This window comes from Sapajus apella, unplaced genomic scaffold (genome assembly GCF_009761245.1).
Source record: "Sapajus apella isolate SASKATOON/1434 unplaced genomic scaffold, GSC_monkey_1.0 scaffold7, whole genome shotgun sequence".
Classification (NCBI taxonomy): Eukaryota; Metazoa; Chordata; class Mammalia; order Primates; family Cebidae; genus Sapajus; species Sapajus apella.
Genome location: NW_022436947.1, coordinates 11,533,855 through 11,557,067, shown reverse-complemented (window position 1 = coordinate 11,557,067; position 23,213 = coordinate 11,533,855). Strand labels below are relative to the sequence as shown.

General features: G+C 42.3%; 1 protein-coding gene and 1 long non-coding RNA gene across 4 annotated transcripts in view; one reads left to right on the top strand and one right to left on the bottom strand.

Annotated features, from left to right (window-relative positions):
* Positions 1-107: 107 nt before the first annotated feature.
* LOC116550179 lies at positions 108-11,446 on the bottom strand. The gene is made up of 3 exons (XR_004268268.1): positions 11,362-11,446; positions 4,107-4,113; positions 108-136 (listed from the first exon to the last, which is right to left on the bottom strand). It is a non-coding gene; the product is annotated as an uncharacterized LOC116550179 (long non-coding RNA).
* KLHDC10 (kelch domain containing 10) overlaps positions 4,376-23,213 on the top strand; it is a 67,000-nt gene continuing 48,162 nt past the window's right edge. The window contains exon 1 of one of the 3 annotated variants that reach the window (XM_032275983.1): positions 4,376-4,671. In XM_032275983.1, coding sequence (XP_032131874.1) covers positions 4,506-4,671 — 166 coding nt within the window. In that variant the 5' untranslated portion in view covers positions 4,376-4,505. The remainder of the gene's footprint in view (positions 4,672-23,213) is intronic. The other 2 variants (XM_032275984.1, XM_032275985.1) reach the window with 2 other exon arrangements.

Here is a 23,213-nt window from a genome sequence, read left to right as displayed (position 1 = left end):
CCCAGCTAATGTTTTTGTATTTTTAGTAGAGACGGGGTTTCACCATGTTGACCAGGATGGTCTCGATCTCTTGACCTCGTGATCCACCTGCCTCGGCCTCCCAAAGTGCTGGGATTACAGGCTTGAGCCACCGCGCCTGGCCTACACCCAGCTAATTTTTGTATGTTTAGTAGAGATGGGGTTTCACCATGTTGGCCAGGCTGGTCTTGAACTCCTGACCTCAAGTGATCCACCCCCCTTGGCCTCCCAAAGTGCTGGGATTACAGGCGTGAGCCCAGTTTGTTTTTTTTCTTCAAACATCCAGTTTTTATTGGACTTGGACCATTGGGACCAGTGCTAAGCTTGATTTTATACTTCCCACTGTGATGTCACGCAGGCTTCATTTACCTGCCAGTGTGTATCCTCTTCTCCAGTGGCCCCAACCTTGTTGGCACCAGGGACCGGTTTAGTGGAAGGGGTGGTGGGGTGGATATGGTTTTTGGATGATTCAAGCGGATTACATTTATTATGCACTTTATTTCTATTATTATTACATCGTAATACATAATGAAATAATTATACAACTCACCATAATTTAGAATCAGTGGGAGCCCTGAGCTTGTTTTCCTGCAACTAGATGGTCCCATCTCGTGGGATGGGAGACAGTGACAAATCATCATGCATTAGATTCTCAAGGATCTGACAACCTAGATCCCTCACATGCACAGCTCACAGAATTCCTGCTCCTATGAGAATCTAATGTTGCTGCTGATCTGACAGGAGGCGGAGCTTAGGTGGAGTGCCTGTAAATACAGATGAAGCTTTCTTGCCCGCCAGCTGCTCACTTCCTGCTGTGCAGCCCAGTTCCTAATAGGCCTTGGGACTGGCCCCCAGTGAGGGGGGGAGGGGGTTGAGGACCCCTGCTCTTCTTATTGGCCTATAACAGCTAAAATAATATAGTGCTGCATTACCTTATGTCATTTTCATGATGCCAAGTACAAAACTAAATTCAGGTTGGGCTCAGTGGCTCACACCTGTAGTCCCAGGACTTTGGGAGGCTGAGGCAGGTGAATTGCTTGAGCCTAGGAGTTCAGGACCAGATTGGGCAATATGGTGAAACCCCATCTCTATGGAAAAAAAAAATTAGCCAGGCATGATGGCATGCACCTGCAGACCCAGCTACTTGGGAGGCTGTGGTAGGAGGATCCCTTGAGCCTAGAAGTTTGAAGAGAGAGACCCTGTCTCGACAATAAATAAATAGCAGTAGCTCACACCTGTAATCCCAGCACTTTGGGAGGCTGAGGCAGGCAGATCACCTCAGGTCAGGAGTTTGGGACCAGCCTGAGCAACATGGTGAAGACTCATCTCTACTAAAAATACAAAAATTAGGTGTATGTGGTGATGGGCACCTGTATTCCCAGCTACCTGGGAGGCTGAGGCATGAGAATTGCTTGAACCTGGAAGGCAGAGGTTGCAGTGAGCTGAGCTTGCACCACTGCCTCCAGCCTGGGTGACAGAGCGAGACTCCGTCTCGAAAGGAAAGAAATAAAGAAAAAAAGAAAGAAAGAAAGAAAGAGAGAGAGAAGAAAGAAAGAAAGGAAAATGAAGAAAAACAAATCTAATACCTTAAAAAACTAAAGTTTAATTCTGTTACTCTGTTTTAGTCTTTGTGTTACACAACAAGAGCACTGCCATTATAATTGATGATTATAAAACCATGTGACTTAGTGGTAGAATTGTATTGCAATTAAATCATAGTTTAAACAAGAATTTTAATTTTTAGTTACATTGTTCTCAAACACACATAATGTGATAGATCTTTTTTTTATTGTTGTTTTTAAGAAATGGTTAAGAGATGGGGTTTCACCACGTTAGCCAGGATGTTCTCAATCTCCTGACCTCCTGATCCGCCTGTATTGGACTCCCAAAGTGCTGGGATTGCAGGTGTAAGCCACCAAGCCAGGCCTGTGATAGATCTTAATGTGGCAGTTAGAAGATATTTGGGAGCAGAGGTTTTTTTCCTCAGGCTGCTGCTTATAGGCACCTCCATTCTCCATTATAAACACCCAACTCAATTCACTGTAGCTGGAGTGATCTTTGAAAACAAATCTGATCGTGTCACCTCTCTGCTTAAAGCCTTCAATGCTCCTCACTCAGTTAGGATTCAATCTAAGCTCCTTGATGAGGTTTACCTTTTCAGTGTCATCTGGAGCAGAATTGTTCAACTGCTTCCCCACTCTAGAATGGCACATTATGTCTCACCTCTTATTTTGTGGTGCTAGCGGTGGATGATGCTCAGTGGGTAGATCTCTTAATTCATTAGGGGTTGCAAAATGGTGACATTCTATCATTCCTTATTTATTTGTTTCTTGGAATACTTTTTTTTTTTTTTTTTTTTTGAGATGGAGTCTGGCTCTGTAGACCAGGCTGGAGTGCAGGGGTTCGATCTCAGCTCACTGAATCCTGAAACCTCCGCCTCCAGGGTCCCGGTTCAAGCAATTCTATCTCAGCCTCCCAAGTAGCTGGGATTGCAGGCATGAGCCATCATGCCCAGCTAATTTTTGTATTTTTTAGTAGAGATGCGGTTTCACCATGTTGGCCAGTCTGGTCTTGAACTCCTAACCTTATGATCTGTCCGCTTCAGCCTCCCAAAGTGCTGGGATTACAGGCATGAGCCACCACACCCGGCCAGAATACTCTTATAAAAGAAAATTTCCCACATTTACTCTTTGGTTACTCAAAGGTATAGATTCCTTAGAAAAGTTAACACAGGCTGGACTCGGTGGCTTACGCTTGTAATCCCAGCACTTTGGGAGGCGGAGGCAGATGGATCACCTGAGGTTGGGAGTTCAAGACCAGCCTGGCCAACATGGCGAAACCCTGTCTCTACTAAAAATATAAAAATTAGCTGGGTGTGGTGGCTGGTGCCTATAATCCCAGCTACTTGGGAGGCTGAGGCAGGAGAATTGCTTGAACCTGGGAGGGGTGGAGGTTGCAGTGAAACGAGATCACGCTTTTGCACTCCAGCCTGGGTGACAGAGTGAGACTCCGTCTCAAAAAAGAAAGTTAACATATATTAATTTTGGTTTTTATACTTTGAACTATAGGCTTTTTTTTTTTTTTTTCAAGTCTCAAAACATTTTCATAAGCAGTGTGCTACAGTGCTAGTGGCTAAACCATCTCTGCCTACAGAGACTGGAAGTAGAAAAACAAGGAGGCAGGGCCAGTGGTGACCAGAAATTTTCACAGCAGCACCAAAGGGTATTTGTCCTTAGCTCCAGCAGAGTTACTCACCTTTTTTTCTCTGCAACCGTGAAACGTTCTTCTTATGCAAAAGAGAAAAAATCCGTCATATCTAAGGACGTTGCAAAGTTTTGTTTTCCTTGAGAAATTTGATATGCTTTTTCCTTATCATTCAGAAACACAGTCTGTTTTCCCAGTTTGCATTGCGCCCTATAAATTTCAAGCCAAAATTTCTGTTTAATTTTGGAACAATAGGAACTCCTGATCGGCACATCTAAAGTTTTCTTCAATCTTGATCTTCCATACTCGTTGCTGCCTTTTATTTAATTTTACGCTTCCGTTTGATTATATATATTCCACTAGCAGAAAGGAGTTTGAGTGAACAAAAACATTTACAGAGCTATCAGCCATCTAAGAGAGTACCCTTTCTTGGCATTCCACACACTGCCGGCTGTTATTTGAAAAATCTTTACTGATGCAGTAAGCCAGAAATGGTTTCTCATTGAGGTTTTAATTTGTATTTCTAAGATTACTGGTGAGAGTCAACATTTTCCCATATTTGTTAACCAGGTTTAAAACTGTTTGCTTGGGACGAGGCTTATACAGAGACGAGTGCAGCTAATCTGACTGAAAGACAAATGAAACCCAGGAATATATAGTTCTCACGTTTTAGCTTTGACTCCGCCCCTGGGTCCCCTCACCCACCCCCACCCCAAGCAAGCCCTTTGTGTGTATCTACCGTCAGGGAACGGGATCTCAGACTGAAAAGCTGGTAGAATACCATATTGCCCCCATATATGTGTGTTATGCGTATATCCTGTGTCTGCAATGTTTACGGGAAAGAGTTCCTGAATCCTAACCAAGCCTGGGGCACTGGCCGGTACCCGGCGTCTTTCAGCAGGCGCGGCCTCTGCCACTCGGCCTTCGATTGGCCCGCCTGGTCCCGCAGGAGTCCGGAGACGCAGGCCTGCCCAACGCGGACGATGCGAGCGAGGAGTGTCTGCTTCTGGCTTTCTCTCCCCCCACATTTTTTTTTTTTTTTTTTTTTTTTTTAGCCATAGCTATGGTTACCACGTTTCTCTCCGCCTCCCTCCACCTGCCAAGAAAACGATTGGCCATTGGTTGCCTTTCACCAAGGCGGTCAGTTATTGGTCTCTGGTGGGACCGGGCGCTGCCCCCTTCCCCTGTCTCCTGGGTCTCTGGAGGAGCCCAGGAAGGAGGCTCCGCTGGTGCCGCCGGGTCAGGCGCTGCCGGGACCGGGCTGCGGCAATCGTTAGCGGGTCATGTCGGCCGCCCAGGGCTGGGACAGGAACCGCCGGAGGGGAGGAGGCGCTGCCGGCGCTGGTGGCGGAGGTAGCGGGGCCGGCGGGGGCAGTGGGGGCAGCGGGGGTCGGGGGACTGGCCAGCTCAACCGGTTCGTGCAACTCTCCGGGCGGCCGCACCTGCCAGGTGAGTCGTGGGACAGGGTTCTGACCGCTTGCGGGCGCGGCAGGCGGGAAGGTGACTGCTACCTTTTTTTTCTCCCTGCCTTTCTTTTCCTTGGGAGGAGGAAAGGCAGGCCCCACGCATAACTGAGGAATTGGGGAACAGAGAAAAGGGAAGGTGCCTTTGAGGTCAGGGAGGGAACAGGGGCGCAGCGAAGAAAACTATCTTTGCTCTGTTGAAAGCTGTGTGCTGAGAGTTGTGTTTTCTTTTCAAAGGAGAGGCCACTGTCTCATTGACATTTCCAAATGTTTCACTCACTCGATTCCCAGTCTCTTCCCCTTCCGCAGTTTGAACTCGTAAATGAAAGACATTGGCGCCTAGCTGTGGGAAATTATTTCAAAAAGGGTGCCAAGTTAAGGAGAGAAGAGGGAAGCGCATTCCAAGGAGTGATTTTGTAAAAAACCATCCCGGGTGTGTGTGTAAGAGTTAGGCATTCTGAAACGGAAGAAAGGGGTGGGGGAGTGTTGTCTGGGGAGTGTACGGGAAAGAGAACCGAGGGGATTAGGGAAAACTAGTTGGATTATTAATATTTTGGAATATCCAGAGACAGAATAGATAATGGTGTCTAGGTTTTAAGAGGAGCAAGGGAATCTCAAAATATATTGAGTGACAAAATTATGCTGTGTTTACAATAAAAAACAACTGAGAACTGGAAAAATGTACCCAACACAATTATTTCACATTTTGGTCTACAGTGCCCTAGCTTGAGTTAAGATGCTTTTGAAAGCAAAATCAAATCAACTGGATATGTGTGTGTAGACAGTTTTTTAAAGAGATACATTTGTAATCGAATATTCAATCCAGTAGAAGAAAGATAAGGAATCAAATAATGCACAGAATGTCAAATATTCCACTGGGCAAGCTTATTTTTACTATGAAAAGAACTATCAGGGATTATGTGTTAATTATTCACCGTGTATTTTTGTGAATAATCCTGATTATATTAGTGATATACTATTTGTTTTGATGATGAGTTTTGAGAACATGATGAATTGTTTTTTTTGAATTGTGTTTATGACTGTACTTTATACTTGTAAGTAGTCAAAAATTATTATTTTATTAAATTGAAGATGACAAAGGGAATTTAGCACATTTAATGAGACAATTGCTTATGTTTGTGATGAGGTAATTGATGTGTGCTAGAAATGTACATTACCCCATTTATATACACCATTAAAATTAAATCGAGGCATTTGTAAGTAGTCATATAATATACCAGCAGTTCAGTTTGAGATGATAATATTAGACTGTGCACCCTAGAATTGCTAAATATATGATCTTTAACATAAAGGAGCAATCGTTTTTCTTACTCCCAATTAATAATAAAAACTTAGATTTTTGTGTATTGATAGCTTAGAAGATGAATCTCTTAGCAAGCACACTATCACCAGTTTGCCTTCTGCCACCACAATCTTTAGGTCTTTGATCATGGATTAATTATACCTTGGGCTTCATGTAGGCATTCCTGGGTTCCTAGAGCCTGGTTGGTGCACTTCCTAGCTGCGACCATGTGATGGCAGTGGAAACCATGATTTCTGTTAAGGGGCTTCAGTGTGGAGCTATTTCTGCATTCCCTTAGCACATAAGGCCGACTACAGCCATTTAACCGGAGGTAAAGATAAACGTGTCTAAACTGTGAAAATTTGTAGAGTAGGGTCATCAGTCTCTTTTTTCTGCTTCCCTTTTCTCTTGACTGACACTTCATTGTCCCTTTACTCATTCTCAAAATTGGGACACATCTGATATCTCAATATATTATATAGTTTGAAATTCTTTCATACCAATTCTTTATTCTCCCACGTACTGTATTCCAAGCCTTTCCCTTTCTCTTGTATTTTGATAGATTTTTAAAGATTTTAGGTGATGGGGAGGCATAGAATGTCTAGGCTTGGTTTATGATGGGCCCTGGAGATAAAACTTTTTTAAAAAAAGTTTTTATATATTTTTTTGAGATGGAATCTTGCTCTGTCCCCCAGGCTGGAGTGCAGTGGTGTGATCTTGGCTCACTGCAACCTCCGCCTCCCGGGTCCAAGTGATTCTCCTGCCTCAACCTCCTGAGTAGCTAGGATTACAGGTGCCCACCCCCACCCCTGACTAGTTTTTGTGTTTTTAGTAGGGTCGAGATTTCACCATGTTGGCCAGGCTGGTCTTGAACTCCTGACCTCAGGTGATCTGCCTGCCTCGGCCTCTCAAAGTGCTGAGATTCGAGGTGTGAGCCACCTCACCGAGCCAAACCTTTCTTTTTCTTTTTCTTTTTTTTTTTTTTTAAGTGTACTGTGGCGGTTGGTCGGGGTGGCTCATGCCTGTAACCCCAGCACTTTCGAAGGTCAAGGTGGGAGGATTGCTTGAGCCTAGGAGTTCAGGACCAGCCTGAGCACCAAAGCAAGACCGAATCTCAAGTTAAATATTAAAAAAAAAAAAAAGTGTACTATAGCTAATTTTCTCTCTCTTTAGACCTCTAATCCCCATTTGTCTTTTTCTTTCTTTATTATTATTATTATTTTTTTCGAGACAGAGAGTCTCACTCTGTGGCCCAGGCTGGAGTACAGTGGCACAATCTCGGCTTACTGCAATCTCTGCCTCCCGAGCTCAAGCAATTCTGTCTCAGTCTCCCAAGTTACTAGGATTAGAGGCTCAGGCCACCACGCCTCACTAATTTTTTGTATTTTTGGTAGAGATAGGGTTTTGCCACGTTGGCCAGGCTGGGCTTGAACTCCTGGCCTCAAGCGATCCTCCCACCTTGGCCTCCCAAAGTGTTGGGATTAGGCATGAGCCACGGTGCCCAGCCAGCCCCATGTTCCATTTTTCATCCTTCTCTACCAAGACTTCCAGTTACTGATACCTAGAACCTTTTCTTACTTTTTACATCTTAACCCTTCATCCAGCCCCCAATGAAACCAAACAAAACAACCTGGTCTTCTTGGAGTGTTCTCACTCCCTTTCAGTGTTAGCTTTATCTGTCGAGTTGTGCAAACCTGAAACTTGGGCATCCTCCTTAATATTTTCTTCTCCCTTGTGCTTCAGGTGTAATCATTTACCAAGTCCTATTTCTTGTACTCCTGCCGTAACTCTAATCCATGGTGCCACCATCCCTCACTTAGGTCTCCTGTAGGAGCTTTTTAAGCAGTACTCCTGCTTCTGCTCTTGCCTTCTGATTGATATATCACACCAGTCTTTGCAAGGACAAATGCATTCTCATCCCCACTCAAGGCAAAAATCTTTAACATGGCCTAAAAGGCACTGTGTCATCTGACTCCTCTGTAACTCTCCAGTTAACGCTGTGTTACATTATCTTGCTCATTGATCTTCTTCTGCCTCCTCAGATGTATCATGCTTCCTCCTGCCCCAGGGCCATTGCACAAGCTTTTTCATCATCCAAGAACTTCCTTAAATTCTCCTCATTCCATTCTCTTGTGTTAACTTCTCTTCCATTAGAGCTCAGTTTGATTACCATTTTTTGCAGGGAAGCCTTCCGTGATGATCTGACTTGGTCTCTTCTCTCTGTAACACTCATAGCATCAGGTGGCTCTCCTTGAGCATGCTTTATCATTTGTGTGTGATTCCTTGCGTGGTTCAATCCTTTCTAGCCCCACTGACTCTGGACAGATGGTTAAAATCGGGTTTTTGTTTTTGTTCTTTTCCTAAGATGGAGTCGAGCTGTGTCGCCCAGGCTGGAGTGCAGTGGAGTGATCTCGACTCACTGTGACCTCCGCCCACCGGGTTCAAGCAGTTCCTCTGCTTCAGCCTTCTGAGTAGCTGGGATTACAGGCATGTGCCACTGCGCCCAGCTAATTTTTGTATTTTTAGCAGAGACGGGGTTTCATCATGTTGGCCAGGCTGGTCTCGAACTCCTGACCTTGTAATCCACCCACCTCGGCCTCCCAAAGTGCTGTGTTTTCAGGCATGAGCCACTGTGCCTGGTCATAATCAGATTCTTTAATGCAAAGTAGTGGATTAGACTCTGCATCCATTGTGACAGCACAAACGATAGTTTGTGAAGCCTTTTTTTGAGCACTTGCGTTTCTGCTGTTTTCTAAAGTTCAGTAGTGATTATGTGTTTGCCAAGAAATAATAGCTTTTTACTGCTGGATTTTTACTAACTCATAATTTCTATACACCCAGTAACGAACAGGGAATTGTGCTTTTTGTAGAATAAGTATGCAGAGAGAGCTCAGGAGCAAGGGGATCATGGGGCAATCGAATCCAAGTAGCTATTGTGATTTAACTGTGAGTTTCATTAAATACCATGATTAGCTAGGAAAACAGCTAAACATTGTTGCTAACATGGGAACTGGGAAAGGGACAAAGGAAAAGAAGGAAAAATGTAACAGTAAAGCTGGGTAAAAATAACATGGTAGTCTTAACTTAAAATTTTTAAATAAATAATGTGTATAAAATTCAAATGGTGCCAAAAAAAATATGGTAAAATGAAGCTTTTCTTCTATCTTAGACCCCAGCTAATTGAGTTCCTTCCCTAGAAGCAACCAATGAACCATTTCTTGTATATTTTTTCCTGGTATGGGGGATGGGAAGGACTTTGTGGAGATGGTAGCATTCCTTTGTTTGGCTGGGTATTTAAGATGTTTACAGTCTTGCTAATGCAAATAGTGATACAATGAATATCCCTATACATATATAATTTTTGCACGAGAAAGAATCTCTCTTTTTTGGGATAAATTTGTAGAAGTACAGTTTCTGGATCAAAGGGTATGTACTGTTTAAACTGATGGATACTGTCAAATTGCGAGTATATGTTTCTCTCTTGGTGTTAGAGTGCTTTCTCCTTGTTCTCTTGGTAACAGAGTGCGTTATCTAACGTTATTTAAATTGTCAGTTTAATAGGAATATTTTTCTTAAGCATCTTTTCAATAGGTAGGTGTAAGAGCCATTTATTTGTTTCCTTTATTTATAGACCTGTTTATATTTTTTGTTCATTTTTCTATTGGGATGGCTCATATTGTTTATAAAGGCAGTCCCCAACCTTTTTGGCACCAGGGACCGGTTTCATGGAAGACAGTTTTTCCATGGACGGGGATGGTGGGGTGGAAGAGTAGGGGGAATGATTTTGGGATGAAACTGTTCTACCTCAGGCCATCAGGCACTAGAGACTCATAAGGAGCACACAGCCTAGATCCCTTGCATGCACACTTCACCATAAAGTTTGCACTCCTGTGAGAATCTAATGCCTGATCTGACAGGAGGTGGAGCCAGGGCGGGAATGCTCACTTGCCCACCACTCACCTCCTGCTGTGTTGCCAGGTTCCTAACAGGACCAGTACCAAGGGTCTGTAGCCTGGGGGTTGAAGACCCCTAGTTTATAGGAACTCTGTCTTTTGTTTGTTTGTTTGTTTGTTTTTGAGACAGGGTTTCACCGTATTAGTCAGGCTGGTCTCGAACTCCAAACCTCAGGTGATCTGCCTGCCTCCGCCTCCCAAATTGCTGGGATTACAGGCGTGAGCCACCGCCCCCAGCCCAGAACTCTGTATTTTAATGAAATCAGTTCTTAGCCTTTGACATATGTTGCAGATATTTTTCGCAGTTTTTTCATTTGTCTTTTGACTTTGTTTATGGTCTATTTTTTCAGCAGAGATTAAATGTTTCATTGTCAAATTTATCAGTTTTTTCAGAGTCTAGGTTTTATATCATAAGAAAGGCCTTTCCTATTTCAGTATTATTTCTAATTAAAATTAAATATTCTTGTGTTTTCTCCGGGTACTTCTGTAATGTTATTCTTAAGTTAAATGGCCTACCTACACAAATGTAAGTTGAATAAAGTGTTGAGGTAGGAATCCAGCTTTACTTTCCTTCCAGGTGGCTGCCCAGTTATCACAGTGTCCTTCATTTAGTTCAGCTTTGCCCTGCCGATTGAAGTGTTGTCTCTAGCTGTACTTAGCTCCTACATATAATTTTAGGTTATTACTGGACTTTTATTCTGTTTCATTGCTCAGATTACCTATTTATACTTAATGACTCCATACTATGGTTATAATCTTCCCTCATTCTGCTTCCCAGAGTTTTCCTGAAAAGTTTTCCTTGTTTATTTTTCTATCTGACTTAGAATTAGCCAACCAAGTCCCATTCCTCTGTGCTGTTGGTATTTTTGTTGGTATTGTAGTATATTTATAGACTAATTTAGAGAAAATTTACATCTTTTTGAGGTTCAGGAACAGGGTCTATATTCATTTCCTCATGTTCAAAAACAGTATATGTGGCCAGGCACTGTGGCTCATGCCTATAATTCTAACTCTTTGGGATTTTGAGGCGGGCAGATCACTTGAGGCCAGGAGTTCGAGACCAGCCTGGTGAACATGGGGAAACCCCATCTCTGCTACAAATATAAAAACTAGCAGTGTTTGCAGGCACCTGTAATCCCAGCTACTCAGGAGGCTGAGGCAGGAAAATTGCTTGAATCCTGGAGGCAGAGATTACAATGAGCCAAGATTGCACCACTACACTCCAGCCTGGATGACAGAGTTAAGACTCGGTCTCAAAAAAAAAAAAAAAAAAAAAAAAAAAAAGAACGTTTTATGTATTTATTGTTGTTCAAGTCTTGTTTTGTATCTATCAACATTTTAAAGGTTTTTTTTATGTAGGCCTCTCACATTTCTTATTATGTTTATTCCTTGGTGCTTACTTTTGTTGTTGCTATTCTACTTCTTTTACAACTTTTATGTGGTTGTTTGAATATGGGAATGCTATTAAATTTTGAGTATTAATTTTGTACCTAGCCACCTTAAGAATTCTAATATTATCTGTAATAGTTTCTCAGTTGTTTTTCTAGAGAATAACGGGTATAGCTAAATAATCATATCATTATGGAATAATGATAATTTTTTTTTTTTTTTGAGACGGAGTTTCGCTCTTGTTACCGAGGCTGGAGTGCAATGGCGCGATCTCGGCTCACTGCAACCTCCTCCTCCTGGGTTCAGGCAATTCTCCTGCCTCAGCCTCCTGAGCAGCTGGGACTACAGGCACGCGCCACCATGCCCAGCTAATTTTTTGTATTTTTAGTGGAGACGGGGTTTCACCATGTTGACCAGGATGGTCTCGATCTCTTGACCTCGTGATCCACCCGCCTCGGCCTCCCAAAGTGCTGGGATTACAGGCTTGAGCCACCGCGCCCGGCGAATAATGATAATTTTATCTTCTCCTTTTCATTTTTTTTCTTTTTTAAAAATAGGCTGGGCATGTTGGCTCATGCCTGTAATCCCTGCACTTTGGGAGGCCGAGGCGGGCGGATCACTTGAGGTCAGGAGTTAGAGTCCAGACTGGCCAATATGGTGAAACCCCATCTCTACTGAAAATACACACAAACAAAAATTAGCCGGGCATGTTGGTACGTGCCTGTAGTCCCAGCTGCTCAGGAGGCTGAGACAGGAGAATTGCTTGAATACTGGAGGCAGAGGTTGCAGTGAGACAAGACTGCACTTCATCGTGGGTGACAGAACAAGACTCTGTCTCCAAAGAAAAACAAAAAATAAAAAATATATATATGTAAATAAATAAATAAAATAGAGCTGGAATCTTGCTGTGTTGTCCAGGCTGATCCCAAACTCCTAGGCTCAAGTGATCATTCTATCTTGGCCTCCCAAAGTGCTGGGATTACAGGAGTAAGCCTCTGTGGGCTGCCCTCCTTTCTACTTTTTATACTTAGTTCTTTATTTTGCTCAATTGCTTTGGCTAGTACTTTCCAAAAATATCAAACAATAAGATAGTAGTGGAGCTTTGACCTATTCCTTACTTCAACAGGTATTTTTAATGCTTTCCTTTTATGATTAGACCTGGCTTTAGATTGAAGTGTACACGTTAAAATATTCAGCTGTTAACATTTTTAAGGTTTTGGTTTTTTTTTTTTCCCTTCAAGGCAGAGTCTCACTCTGTTGCCCAGGCTGGAGTGCAGTGGCTCCATCTTGGTTCACTGCAATGTCTGCCTCCTGGGTTCAAGTGATTCTCCTGGTTCAGCCTCCCAGCTAACTGGGATTACAGGTACCCACCATCACATCTGGCTAACTTTTGTATTTTTAGTAGAGACAGGGTTTCGCAGTGTTGGCCAGACTGATCTCAAACTCCTGACCTCAAGCGATCCACCTGCCTTGGCCTCCCAAAATGGTGGGATTACAGGTGTGAGCCACCACACCAGGCCTAAAGTTTTTTTTTTTTTTTAATAAATGGAAGTAATATTGCTAATGCCTTTTCAGCATCTATGGGAATTATAATGTGATTTTTGTCCTTTGATCAATTATTGTGGTAGATTGTAGTAATGGATTTATTGTTACTGAACCGTTCTTGTGTTCCTGAATTAACTTACTTTGTCATGGTTATTATTATTTTAAACATAATGCTGGGTTCTGTTTGCTGAACTTTACTTAGAAATTTTGCATCACTCAGGTTATTTTTTTATCGTGTTATTTTTGTTTGATTATTCCACTTTTATAAAACTACTTCAATGCTTGCCTGCCTGTCTGCCTTCCTTCCTTCCTCCCTTGCCTCCTTTCCCCTTCCCTCTCCCCCTTCCTCTCTTCCTCCCTCCCCCATCCCTCCCTCCCTCCCCCCCAACTCCTCCTCCCTCCCTTGCTCCCTGCATTCCTTCTTCCTTCCTTCCCTTCCTCCCTCCCTTCCTCCCCCTGTCACCCGGGTTGGAGTGCACTGGTGCAGTCATAGCTCACTGCAGCCTCAAACTGCAGGGCACAAGCCAACCTCTTGCTTTAGCCTCCCAAGTAGCTAGGAATACAGGCAAGCACCACTACGCCCAGCTTATTTTTAAATTTTTTGTAGAGATAAGGCCTTGCTATGTTGCCTAGGCTGGTTGCAAACTCCTGGCCTCAAGCCATCCTCCCACCTCCGCCTCTCAAAGTGCTGGCATTACAGGCATGAGCCACTGTACCTGGCCCTTACTTTATTTTTATATGGATTTTTCCCCTCTGTGGTTAAATGATACCGAAGTTAAAGATTTTGTTGAATTCTCCATGAAGTCATTTGGACCTCCTCTTTTTTAGGGGGTGGAAGTAGCTCTCAGACAATTATATTGTCCAATTATATCATACTTCTTAGTTTTTTTGAGACAGGGTCTCACTGTGTTGCCCAGGCTGGAGTGTAGTAGCATGATCATGGCTCACTGCAGCCTCAACCTCCTAGGCTCAAGAGATTCTCCTGCCTCAGCCACCTGAGTAGCTGGGACTACAGGTGTACACCACCACACCTGGCTAATTAAAAAAAACTTTTTTTGTAGCAACGAGTCTCACTATGTTGCCCAGACTGGTCTTAAATTCCCAAGCTCAAGCAATCCTCCTGCCTCAACCTCCCAAAGTGCTGGGATTATAGATGTGAGCTACTGCCTCCAGCCCAATTATATCATTATTCTCTGATAGTTTGGCTGCTTAGAATTTATATCCTTTGGGGGTAGCTTTGATAATTTATGTTACCCTAGAAAATTATCCTATTCATCCATATTTTCAAAATTATTTGTGTGAATTGAGCAAGGCATTCTTTTATGATTAAAGAATTATTTCTTGGGTCTGTGACTACTCATTGTCATTTCTTATCTTGTATATGTGAGGCTTTGCCCTTTTTTGTTCATAACTAGCTCTTGGATTTTTAAAAATTAGTTTCACTATTTTCTTTTCTTTTCTTTTTTTTTTTTTTTGAGGCAGAGTCTTGCTATGTCACCAGGCTGGAGTGCAGTGGTTTGAACTCGGCTCACTGCAGCCTCTGCCTCCCGGTTCAAGCAATTCTCCTGCCTCAGCCTCCTGAGTAACTGGGACTACAGGCTTGTGCCACCATGCCCAGCTAATTTTTGTATTTTTAATAGAGACGCGGTTTCACCATGTTGGCCGGGATGGTCTCGATTTCTTGACGTCGTGATCTGTCCACCTCGGCCTCCCAAAGTGCTGGGATTACAGACGTGAGCCACCTGCCCGGCCCTATTTTCTGTTTTTATTAATTTTTTTCTTTTAGTTTTAAATCCTCCCTTTAGTTTTCTGCAGCTCTATTTCATTGTTTGTATTTCTGTCTTCTTATGTTGGATGCTTAATATTTCTTTCCATATGTTTAAATGTGATTTCTTCTGAGCCCTGCTTTAGTTGTTTCCTGTTAGTTGTAGGCTTCTCATTGTAATTATTTTCTAAATATTTTGTCATTTCATTTTAATTTTTTTTTTTTTTTTTGAGATGGAGTTTTGATCTTGTTGCCCAGGCTGAAGTGCAATGGTGCGATCTCGGCTCACCGCAACCTCTGCCTCCTGGGTTCAAGCGATTCTCCTGCCTCAGCCTCCCGAGTAGCTGGGACTACAGGCATGCACTACCATACCTGGCTAATTTTGGAGTTTTAGTAGAGAGAGGGCTTCTCCATGTTGGTCAGGCTGGTCTTGAACTCCTGACCTCAAGTGATCTGCCTTCCTTAGCCTCCCACAGTGCTGGGATTACAAGCATGAGCCACTGTGCCTGGCTGATTTTTTTTTTTAAAACACAGACTAATTTATCCTTTTCAAGTGTTTTTTTGTTTTGTTTTGTGTTTTGTTCTATTTTTTGTTTTGTTTAGAGATGGGATCTCATTCTAGAGCCCAGGCTTGAGTGCAGTGGTGCAGTCATGACTTACAGCAGCCTCAGTCTCCCAGGCTGAAGCAATCCTCCCACCTCAGTCTTCCAAGTTGCTGGGATGACAGGTACATGCCACCACACCTAGCTAATTTTTTAATTTTTTGTAGAGATTGGGGTCTTGCTGTGTTACCCAGGCTGGTTTTGAACTCCTGGCCTCAAGCCATCCTTCTGCTTCAGCCTCCCAAAATGTTGGGATTACAGATGTAAGCCACCGTGCCTGGCCCTTAAATTAAAAAAAAAAAAAAAAAAAAATTTCCATTTGTATGTATTTTAACAGCTTTATAGAGATGTAATTCACATGTCATGCAATTCATACTTTGGAAGTGTGAAAGTCAGTGGTTTCTAGTATATTCACAGATATGCACAACCATACTGTAGTCAATTCTAGAACAGTTCATCTCCTCAAGAGCAAACTCTTTATCCTTTAGCCATCATCCCCTTATCCTCCTGTTCTCTTCCCCTATCCCCTCACCCTAGCCCTAAGCAACTATTCATCTATTTTTTGTCTCTATAGATTTCCCTGTTACAAACTTTCTCATATGAATGGAAACGTATAATAATAGTATGTGGCCTTTTGTATCTGGCTTCTTTTACTTTGGATAATGTTTTCATGGTTCATGCATGTTGTAGGAGGTATCAGTACCTCATTGCTTTGTATTTTCCTGATGACTGATGATGCCGAGCATCGTTTCATGTGATTGCTGCTCATTTGTATGTATTGGCCATCTCTTCTTTGGAGAAGCATTTATTCAGATCTTTGCCCAATTTTTAATTGGGTTGTCTTTTCATTGTTGTTATAGGAGTTCCTTATATATTCTAGATACACCATTGTCCTATGTATGATTTGCATATATTTTCTCCCTTATGTTGTTGTCTTTTTTTTTTTTTTGAGACGGAGTTTCACTCATGTTATCCAGGCTGGAGTGCAATGGTGCGATCTCGGCTCACCGCAACCTCCGCTGCCTGGGTTCAGGCAATTCTCCTGCCTCAGCCTCCTGAGTAGCTGGGATTACAGGCACGCGCCACCATGCCCAGCTAATTTTTTGTATTTTTAGTAGAGATGGGGTTTCACCATGTTGACCAGGATGGTCTCGATCTCTTGACCTCGTGATCCACCCGCCTCGGCCTCCCAAAGTGCTGGGATTACAGGCTTGAGCCACCGCGCCCGGCCCCTTTTCATTTTCCTGATTGTGCCCTTTAAGGCACAAGAGTTTTTAATCTTGATGAAGTCTAATATTATTTTGTTGCTTTCGTTTTGGTGTCATATATCTTAGAATCTTTTACCAAATCCAAGATCATGAAGACTTGTTTCTGTTTTTCTCTAAGAGCTTCATGGTTTTGCTCTTACATTTATGTCTTTGATCCATTTTAACTTGTGTATTTGGTGTGAGATAAGGGTTATCTCAACTGCCTATCCAATTTGAAAGACTGTTCTTTCCCCACTCAATGGGTTTTGGCACTCCTGTCAAACCTCGATTAATCATAAATGTAAGGGTTTGTTTCTGGACTCTTAGTTCCATTGCATTGATCTGTATGTCTGTTCACGTACCAACACCACGCTGCCTCAGTTATTGTTGCTTTGTAGTAAGTTTTGACAGGACAGTTTGAGTCCCCCTAATTTATTCCTCACTTTTAGGGTAATTTTGGCTATTCTAGGTCCCTTGCAATCCATATAAATTTGAGTATCAGCTTGTCATTTTGTACAAAGGAATTCAGTTTGTACAAGGGATTGTCATTTTGTCAGCTGGGATTCTGATAGGGACTGCTTTGAGTCTGTAGATCAGTTTGGGCAGTATTGACATTTTGATAATGTTAAGTCTTCCAGTCTGTGAACATGAGATGTATTTCCATTTATTTAGATCTTCTATTTATGTTAACAATGTTTTGTGGTTTTCAGAGGTCATTTATGTTTCGCCTGCCTTTCTCAATTCTGTCATCTATTAATATGTCCCTTGCTATGTTTTCAGCAGTGTCTGTACTCCTTCGTGCTACTTTCAATGAAGATTTCATTTTTGTGTTGGTTTTATTTTTCCCTTCCATTTCTTTTCTGTTCTCTGTTGATATTTCCTTCTATTGTCTGCCTTTCTAGAGCTTTCCTTTATCTGCCGCTTAATATTGGTATCCAAGAATATATCTTTGTTTGTTTTCCCTTTTTACTCTTAGTAAGATATCATTAATGTCCTGACCAAACCTGTATCTATGTCCAACCCATACCTCTCTTTCTGGCCTGTTTGCCAACAGCCTCTAGATGTTTCTACCAACTGACTGATGAGTACCTTAAATACAACGTTTTCAAAAAAACAATTTTATCATTTCCTGCCAAACGTGTTACTTCATCCTGTGCTCCTTATCCTGACTAATGTAATGGCTGTATCATCAGTTTAGTGAGTCAAGCCAGAAATGTGGGAAGCACATTAGATTCCTTCCTTTTACTTATTATTCCTTATAGAATTGGCCACAGTGCTATTGAATTGGTCACAATTCGATAAGGAATTGTGTTGTTGATTCTTCCTCCTTACTCTCCATTTGTCCCTTTCTACCTCTCTACCCTCCCCATTTATGCCTTTCATTTTATAGTTCAGCTATACAGAAGTATTCTCTGTATAGTTGAAATTTAAGTTAGTTGCCTTAAATTCTTGGAACAAGATAGGTTGAGAGGAGAGATTTTTTTAAAAACTTGGAATTTCCTGTGCTACATTGTTGTTGATTCTGTACATACCATTTCTTCTTCCTATTTTTTTCGTTTTTTTTTTTCTTGACATGGTGATTGCAGTTAGCTGTGTACCATTTCTTCTTTCTAAAGTGCCATCCTCCTAGTCATCTTCTAAGACCCACCCATGTATACTTTAATCTGCATAGCATTGTTTTCCTATTCTCTCTTAATCCCAGCACTTTGGGAGGCCAAGGCAGGAGAATCGCTTGAACCTGGGAGGCGGAGATTGTAGTGAGCTGAGATTGCATCACTGCACTCCAGCTTGGGCAACAGACTCCATCTCAAAAACAAAAAAAAAAACCCGCAAATGACTTATGTGTATGAAGTCAGTGGACATTTTAAAATCTCCATCTGCCTTGACCTCTCTTCATTTTGAAAAATCCTTTTCCCTTTTGGTTTCCTGGGAGTCAGGTCTTGTTTTCCATTTAAGTGTCTGGCCTCATCCTTAGTCATCTTTGTCAGCTCTTCCCCTTCTACCTGGACTTTATGTATGGGAGTTCTCAATTCTTGGTTCTGTGTCCCCTCCCTTCACTTTTCAACTTACTTGAGGTGTTCTCTTCCAAATCTGTGATTTTCAGTATCTATCCATATGCCAATAAGTCATGCCACTGTGTAATTTCAGCTCAAATCTCTTTCGAGAGCCATTTCTTTGCTTTCTCCATATCTACAGTTACATGCTTTATATTCCTCAAGCTCAGCAAGTCGAAACTGAATTTGCGATCTTTATTATAAATTTGAATGGTAACTATTGGGTAATTTTAAGCAGAGGAGTGATGTGGTTTGATTTACTTTTCTAAAGCTCCCTTTACTGCTGGTTGGAGAATGGATAGGGGGACATGGTGACAAGGAAGCATGGAGGTCATTTAGACGACTATAGAAGTACTTTCCTAAAAAGACTGTGGCTTGGACGAGGTTATGGTGGTATATTGGTTGTTGGAAGTGGTCAAATATGAGATATATTTTGAAAGTAGCATTAATAGGATTTGCTGTGAGGTGTGAAGGAAAGAGAGGAGTCAGGATGACTCCTAACAAGGCTAGATGCAGTGTTCACGCCTGTAATCGAGGACTTTGGGAGGCCAAGGTGGGCAGATCACTTGAGGCCAGGAGTTTGACGCCAGCCTGGCCAACATGGTGAAACCCTGTCTCTACTAAAAATACAAAAATTAGCTGGGCGTGGTGGCGTGTGCCTTTAGTCCCAGCCATTCAGGAGGCTGAGACACAAGAATTGCTTGAACCCAGAAGGTGGGGGTTGCAGTGAGTCGTGATGCACCACTGCACTCCAGTCTAGGTGACAGAGTGAGACTTTGGGAAAAAAAAAAGATGGCTCCTAAGTTTTTGTCTTGAGCAATTGGACAGATGATGATCTCATCAGATGTGATGGAACAGATCTGAAGCAGCAGCATTGTAGGGGGCAAATCAAGAGTTTTGTTTTGACAGTGTTAAGCTTGAGATGCCTATTTGACCTCCAAGTAAGGATATAGAGTAAGTAATCTTTACATAAAAATCAAACTCAAGGGCGACGGTGAGGCTCACAATGTAGATTTTGGAATTATTAGCGTGCAGATGATATCTAAAGCCATTGGACTGGATGAGTTCACCAGATATTTTTAAAAATTGGGCAGAGGAGTATGTAAGTAACTCTTGAAAGTCAGAAGGAAAGGAGAAACAAGCAAAGAAGTTCAGTGAGATAGGAGGAAGACCAGGACTGCTTGGTTTCACAAGCAGTCAAGAGAAGAACATGTTTCAAGAAGGAGAGAGAGGTTACCTTGTCAAATTTACCTGAGAGCTTGAGTAGGATAGGGTTTTAAAATCGTGGACTCAGCCAGGTTCAGTGGATCATGCCTGTAATCCCAGCACTCTGGGAGGCTGAGGCAGGTGGGTCACCTGAGGTCAGAAGTTCGAGACCAGCCTGGTCAACACGGTGAAACTCCATCTCTACTAAAAATTCAACAAATTAGCTGGGCATGGTGGCTCTTGCCTGTAGTCCCAGCTACTTGGGAAGCTGAGACATGAGAATCACTTGAACTCAGGAGGTGGAGGTTGCAGTGAGCCGACATTTTGCCACTGCACTCCAGCCTAGGTGACAGAGTGAGACTCTGTCTCCAAAAAAAAAAAAAAAAAAAAATTAACAATAGCAACAACAAAAATGGTGTACTCTGTACTACCATTAGTACAGTACTATAAGTAATCACTGAGGGTAGAGTTGGCCTTTGTGGACTGAATAGGTACTGACCTATTAATTATGTATAACACTGGAAAATATATTAAGAATTTCAGATCACAAATTGACATAATCACTTAGAATTTTGAGCTACAGCCTAATTTTTATTAGCCTGCATCTTTTTTAAGGCTTTATTTTCCCCAAACTATTTTTTTTTTTTTTTTTTGAGACGGAGTTTCGCTCTTGTTACCCAGGCTGGAGTGCAATGGCGCTATCTCGGCTCACCGCAACCTCCGCCTCCTGGGTTCAGGCTATTCTCCTGCCTCAGCCTCCTGAGTAGCTGGGATTACAGGCACACGCCACCACGCCCAGCTAATTTTTTTTTTGTATTTTTAGTAGAGACGGGGTTTCACCATGTTGACCAGGATGGTCTCGATCTCTTGGCCTCGTGATCCACCCGCCTCGGCCTCCCAAAGTGCTGGGATTACAGGCTTGAGCCACCGCGCCCGGCTCCCCAAACTATTTTTAAGGCCATCCCCTTACTTTTTTTTTTTTTTGAGGTGGAGTCTTGCTCTGTAGCCCAGGCTGGAGTGCAGTGCCGCGATCTCGGCTCATTGCAGCCTCCACCTCCCGGGTCCCAATTCAAGCAATTCTCCTACCTCAGCCTCCCAAGTAGTTGGGATTACAGGTATAAGCCACCACGCTCAGCTAATTTTTGTTATTTTTTTTAAGTAGAGATGGGGTTTCACCATGTTGGCCAGTCTGGTCTTGAGCTCCTGACCTCATGATCCACCCGCCTCGGCCTCCCAAAGTGCTGAGATTACAGGCCTGAGCCACTATGCCTGGCCCATCCCCTCACTTCTTAAAGTAAGCAGTCCTTGTCTTCCTTCTACTTTTTTCACCTTTGCTTCTCCTTTCTTTCTCACTCTCAAGAGTTCTATAGTCTGCCCATTTTTAAGTGGTTTTGAACACTCAGTATCATTAGACTTTCACCAGTATCTATACTGGGCAAGCTTGTAGAACACATAAACGTTATGCTTACTTGAAATATGTAAGTATGATTTCCTATGATTGAATGCATCCAGCTTTTCTCCTAAAAGTCTTTTTGTCATTAAGTTTTTCTTAATGGAAAAACATTACATAAACTTGGTATGATTCAAACAGTATGCAGGAGGAGAAAGTGTCCCTTCCTCTTGAGATCCCTCGTTTTCCGGTCTGTCTGCCTAGCAGTAAGTATCATCTCCCTAGAGTTTCGGGTATGTCTTTCCAGAAATAGAATTTGCATATATATGCATATAGGTATGTGTTATCTTTATATTAAAACACAGTGCAACAACAAAGTATCCTTTCTGCATCTGTCTTTTTTTTTTTTTTAACTTAAAAATATATTTTGGGGATCGTTCTATATAACACATTTAGACTTTTGCTTCTTCATGGCTGAAAGTATTGTGTTGTGTCAATGTGCTGTAATTTACCAGCCACCCAACTGATGGCTATTCAGCTTGTTTCTGGTTTCTGTTATTTAAGAACATCACTGCAATATGCAGTGATAAATATTGCTAACTTACCTTTTAATATCTGTGTTTTTAAAGCTTCCTTCAAGTTATAGAAGTTAAAAACTCACACTTACATTTATCCCTTTATTTTACTCAGCTTTCTCATTCAGCCAGTCTTTTACATCCTTATGTTTTATCCCTATAATAATATTAGCTAGGTAGTTATATAAACATTTACTTATAACCCAGTAATGGGATAGATACTATTGCTGTCTCTTTTTTTTATAGGTAAGGAATCTCAGGTACCCAGGACAAGACCTTGTCCAAGGGCAAATAGCTAGCAAGGGACAGAGCTAGGATTTAGACCCAGGCAATGTGGTTCTAAAAAATCCATGTACCATGCTGCTTCCTGTCCTTCCCGGTTTTTTTTTGTTGTTGTTACTGGTACTGTAATTCAGGCCTTCACTACGGTGAACTGGACTATGCTAAAAATGTTTTTTGCTATTACTCGTCTTCCTTTCCTAACCCATGCTATATACTGAAACAAGATTAACTGTCCTAATGCACAGCTATGGTTATGCTGCTTCCCAGATAAGAATCCTTCAGTAGCTTCCTGCTGCATTTAGAATCCAGCCCAATCTCATGCTCTTCCCTTTTATATTTGGTATATGTCCCTGAATTTGCTCCAAGCTATATCTAGGATGTGAGCATTAAAGTGTCATAAGACATAATAAGGCTAGATAGTGAAGTGAAATTAGAAGTATTATGATTAGCAAAAAAATGAGATAAGTGATCTTTGGAGTTGAATGGTGTTTTTTCTTTGAGTTGTTTTCTTTTTTTCTTTTTTTTTGTTTTTTGAGATGGAGTTTCGCTCTTGTTACCCAGGCTGGAGTGCAATGGCGCGATCTCGGCTCACCGCAACCTCCACCTCCCGGGTTCAGGCAATTCTCCTGCCCCAGCCTCCAGAGTCGCTGGGATTACAGGCACGCGCCACCATGCCCAGCTAATTTTTTGTATTTTTAGTAGAGACGGGGTTTCACCATGTTGACCAGGATGGTCTCGATCTCTTGACCTCGTGATCCGCCTGCCTCGGCCTCCCACAGTGCTGGGATTACAGGCTTGAGCCACCGTGCCCGGCCTGAGTTCTTTTCCTTTTTACCCGTAGTAGCTCCTGCCATATGGTTTCATCAACAGTCAACTCATTTAATTTAAATCAGATGTGTAATTGATCAAATGCTAACCACAAATATTTTGCTGTCACATAAAACACATTCCTTAAAGCACACACGTACACACTAACCTAATACAGAAATATGGAATTTCTTTTTTTTTTTTTTTTTTTTTTTGAGATAGAGTCTCACTCTGTCGCCCAGGCTGGAGTGCAGTGGCGCAATCTTGGCTCACTGCAACTTCCACCTCCCAGGTTCAAGTGATTCTCCTGCCTCAGCCTCCCAAGTAGCTGGGACTACAGGTGCATGCCACCACGTTCGGCTAAGTATTTGTATTTTTAGTAGATATAGGGTTTCACCGTGTTAGTCAGG